This window comes from Loa loa (genome assembly GCF_000183805.2).
Source record: "Loa loa unplaced genomic scaffold supercont3.177, whole genome shotgun sequence".
Taxonomy (NCBI): Eukaryota; Metazoa; Nematoda; class Chromadorea; order Rhabditida; family Onchocercidae; genus Loa; species Loa loa.
Genome location: NW_018108357.1, coordinates 95,225 through 99,258, shown reverse-complemented (window position 1 = coordinate 99,258; position 4,034 = coordinate 95,225). Strand labels below are relative to the sequence as shown.

The window sequence follows — 4,034 nt, the reverse complement described above, 5'->3', positions numbered from 1 at the left end:
ATTATTATTATTATTATTATTATTATTATTATTATTATTATTATTATTATTATTTTTGGTTTCTGTTTAAAAAGCTTAATCCCAGCAATTAAAATTCCTTTTGTGTTTCATTGGAATTCGATATATTCTTCACATGTGTAAAATCTTTTATCTTTTATCTTCATCTCTCAATCTCTATTATTATCATCATCATCATCCATTCTTCCTCCTGTTTATTACTATCATTTTTTACTTGGCCCAAAAATGAGAGAGGAATGAGCCTAACTTCCCCTCATGCCAAATCTTCTCTGTTCTATCTTCTCTGTCCATTTTGAACGTTAGTTTGTTAATAAGTGCAAAAAAAGCCTACCTTCCTGTATTGATCACTTCGTTAAGGAATATAGTGTAACCCTTTTTTCTTTCTCTCTCTCTCTTTTCTCTCCTCTCCCTCTATTTCTTTCCCTCTCTCTCTCTCCTTTCTCCCTTCTTCACCATATAACCAATAAATAAATAATAAAGTATAAAGTAAAAAAAAAGAAAAAACGGAAAATGAAAAGACAGAATGCATTTCTGATGTATCATTTCATTCTTCACAAATTAAACCAAAAAAAAAGAAATTATATGGAATTGAAAAGGAATTATGTGACATTATAGATGACAATTTCTAATTTTACATTCTTCTAATATGAAAATTTATCATTTGATAAATGTTTTCCCCTCCCTTTTATCATTTTTAATCAATGATGTCAACAATTCTTTAATAATATTTCTAAGTCATTTTTGAAATAATTGCACCTTTTTTTTTTCGTCAACTTTCCTAGTTAATAAATAAATTATAATATTATTTCAATAAAAATAAATGACAATCTCAATGACAAATATCTCATTATTTTTCCTTGATAGTAATTAAAATAATTAAATTTTTCCTATCTTAACTTTATCATTTTCCATTTTAATTATCAATTTATTTGCCAATTAAGATGAGAATGAATTTAATAGAATAACTTTGCAATTCAATTGGTTGAATATTTTAAAGGAACATTTGAATTGAATTCAAATCGAATCAAACTTATTCAAATTTATACTTCTTTCGATTATACTTTCTTCATTTTGTGCCATTCTTCTGGGATGAGGTTAACATTAAGGCAGAAAAAAGAAAACGAATAACAACTTGATGAGTTTGAAAAACAAGAGAAAAAAAAAATGATAGTGATACTTCACTATCCTCAATTACGCTTTTAAACAAATAACACAAAATCCTCTTTCACCATCCCTCCCTCTTTCTTTCTCTCTCTCTCTCTCGGTTTTCTTGCTTAAAGTTGCTCTTTAATAAATAACAAAAGAAATGAGAATGAAAAAGAAGAAAGAAATAAATTTTACGAAACAAAAAAAAAAATGTAAATATTTGAAAAATGAACTAATAGTTTCACTCGGTCAATCATATTAATCCTCTTTCTTTACTATCCACAGAAATTACCTCCCTCTCTCTCTCTTTTTCTCCCTCTCTCTCTCTTTCACCTTCTTCCTCGCATTTCCTTCCTCTTTCTTTCATTACCTAAAAGAGGAAGAGAAAGAGAAAGAAAGGATATAAATATTTCTTTCAGGATATAAATAAGTATTATTAACCAATATTAATCAATTCCTGTTCTGTCCAGTATATCATATCACTGTTTGATGATAACTGATATGAATGAAGAGAAGGAGAGATGAAGGGAAAGATTAAGTAATAAATAATTAAAAATTAATAATAAAGAAAAATAATGAATGAGAAAGAGAAAGGATTAAGAATACATTGAAACATAAATCAAAAATAGAAGAAAATAAAGAAAGAAAGGAATTTCCTTAATTTTACCAAACTAAATTTCCCAACTTTTCTCCGTTTCTTTCGCTCTACTACTAATACTAACTTACACCACAAATGTGAAATGATAGGCGTTCATATTTCAGTAATTAATTAATTTAGTAATTAGCATAATTAGATGGTATTTTGTCACAATTTTGCTGCATATTTTTTGATTTTTTGTTTTTTTTAACTAATTTTACTAATCTTTTTCAATTTAAGTAATATTTTACTGTAAATCAAAATACTTTGAGAGTTTTGATTTGACGAAATAACAGTTTAAAGAGATCGTCTCGATATAACTGTTTTAGATAAAAGAAATGAAATTCGATTAAAACAACAATCACTGTGTATTGTGTGCATTGATGTGTATGTGTGATGTGTGTGTATGTGTGTGTGTGCGTGTGTATGTGTGGTGTGTGTGTGTGTGTGTACAAACAGAAAAGTAAAATTAAAGTAACCCAAGCATAGGCACGAACAGTTCGTATTTACATGAATACTTTACGGGAAATAGTATGATAAAGCAGAAAGGACCAAACGGATGAACCGGAATGACAATCGGTATAAGCCGCAATGGAATGCTTTATGATCAAACTATTTCAACAAAGTATTGTTAATACCTGTAAGGTATAATATATTTCATGCATTTTTAATGTACGAAATGCGGAAATAATCATTTACGAATTGGTCGATAATATAATAGGATAATGTTAAATCAGATGATTTTCTGACTTTTTAATTGCCCATTTTTCATAATTTTTGCAAAACTAAGCCATCCGGAATCTCTCATAACTTTCATGAATGAAGAGAAATCCCATAGTTCTGCCAAATGTACCGACATCATCAGATGTATCAGCCAAATTCAATACGGACAGCTATCTCTCTTTTTGTTCGAACCTGTTTCGATCAGTTCGACGAATCGAACATTGCATCCGGTAATTGACATCCCTACTCGTACTTGAAAGTGTAGTATTTCAGAGAAATTTTACAGGTTTTTTTTTTTTCTGGAAACAACTTTAGATGTTTTCGGGCATTCCTTTTTAGACGAAAATGATCATCCGTGGTACTTCCTCAGTCATCCAAGCTACACTTTCTGCGAAGCAAAAACGATTTTCCACCAAAAAATTCAATAAGGGATAATTTGATAGCAATGCTAAATCCTACACCAAATAATTAATCCATCGGAATTAGAAAGGGAACTGACGACAATGACATTACTAGTACCCCTAGTAGTTGTGTACTGTCATAAAATGCAAGTTATTTCTGCTCTGCCGGATGAGTATCGGATGATAATGATGATGATGTTTTTGCATTTAAAATTTGATTTAAAATTTCGACATTTAAAATTTCATTTAAAATTTCATGACATTTAAAATTTCGCCTTGTTATTGTAAATTTTTTTATTATAAATTTTACCTTATTTCTTCCAGAAGGTATTATAAATCTTGCCCTATTATAAGTTTTACTTTGTTTTTTTTTTGGAAAAAGCTATCCAAATCTTGAAAAGGTAACTGAAGTGAGTAAATTAGCTCAGTATTTTGCATAACTTTAATATCACAGCAATCAATCAAAGGGATAACAAAAAATTAATGAGCAGTTAAATAGCGAGAAAGAATAATGCAATCAAATTGAAGTATTTAAAAATGTTAAGGGATGGAAAAAAAAATTACATAAAATAAATTTTGCTGAAAGAGCAACGATTGCTGAAGAACGACCAATCGAAAAAGAGAAAAAGATTCAATTTGAGGCAATAAAAGAAAAAATGGAAAGGAAAGAGAAATACAAAAATATTTCTTCCACTATGCTTTGGCACATTTCAGCAAATATAAGTGAATATTATATATACATATATGTATATATCCATATATAAGTATATATATAATGTTCAATTTCAAAACATGGAATACGTAAATTTAATGTTTATGAAAACATATCCATTCTCATTTGAAAGAAATATTCGAATGAAATATATTTAAAATAAAAAAGAAAAATTTCAAACACACAGCATTTATAATAGCATTCTCAAATATTTCAAATAAATTACAGCAAGTTTGTGGATCAAGTTCCTGGATTTATATGTTGAATATAATGCTTAATAAGTTGTGATTATGATTATCATTATTACATTATCACTGTTATCATTACTACCATTACTTATTACAATTATATTATTATTATTATTATTATTATTATTATTATTATTATTATTATTATT

The 4,034-nt window shown here is 27.7% G+C and overlaps 1 protein-coding gene across 1 annotated transcript; it reads left to right on the top strand.

The window, feature by feature from the left end:
* Window positions 1-2,370: 2,370 nt before the first annotated feature.
* On the top strand, window positions 2,371-2,959 carry LOAG_13264 (hypothetical protein; the record flags this gene model as incomplete). Its single annotated transcript, XM_003148771.1, has 3 exons — window positions 2,371-2,426; window positions 2,592-2,754; window positions 2,864-2,959. The coding sequence occupies 3 exons, from the start codon at window positions 2,371-2,373 to the stop codon at window positions 2,957-2,959; spliced, it is 315 nt and encodes a 104-aa protein (XP_003148819.1).
* Between the last annotated feature and the right edge of the window lie 1,075 nt (window positions 2,960-4,034).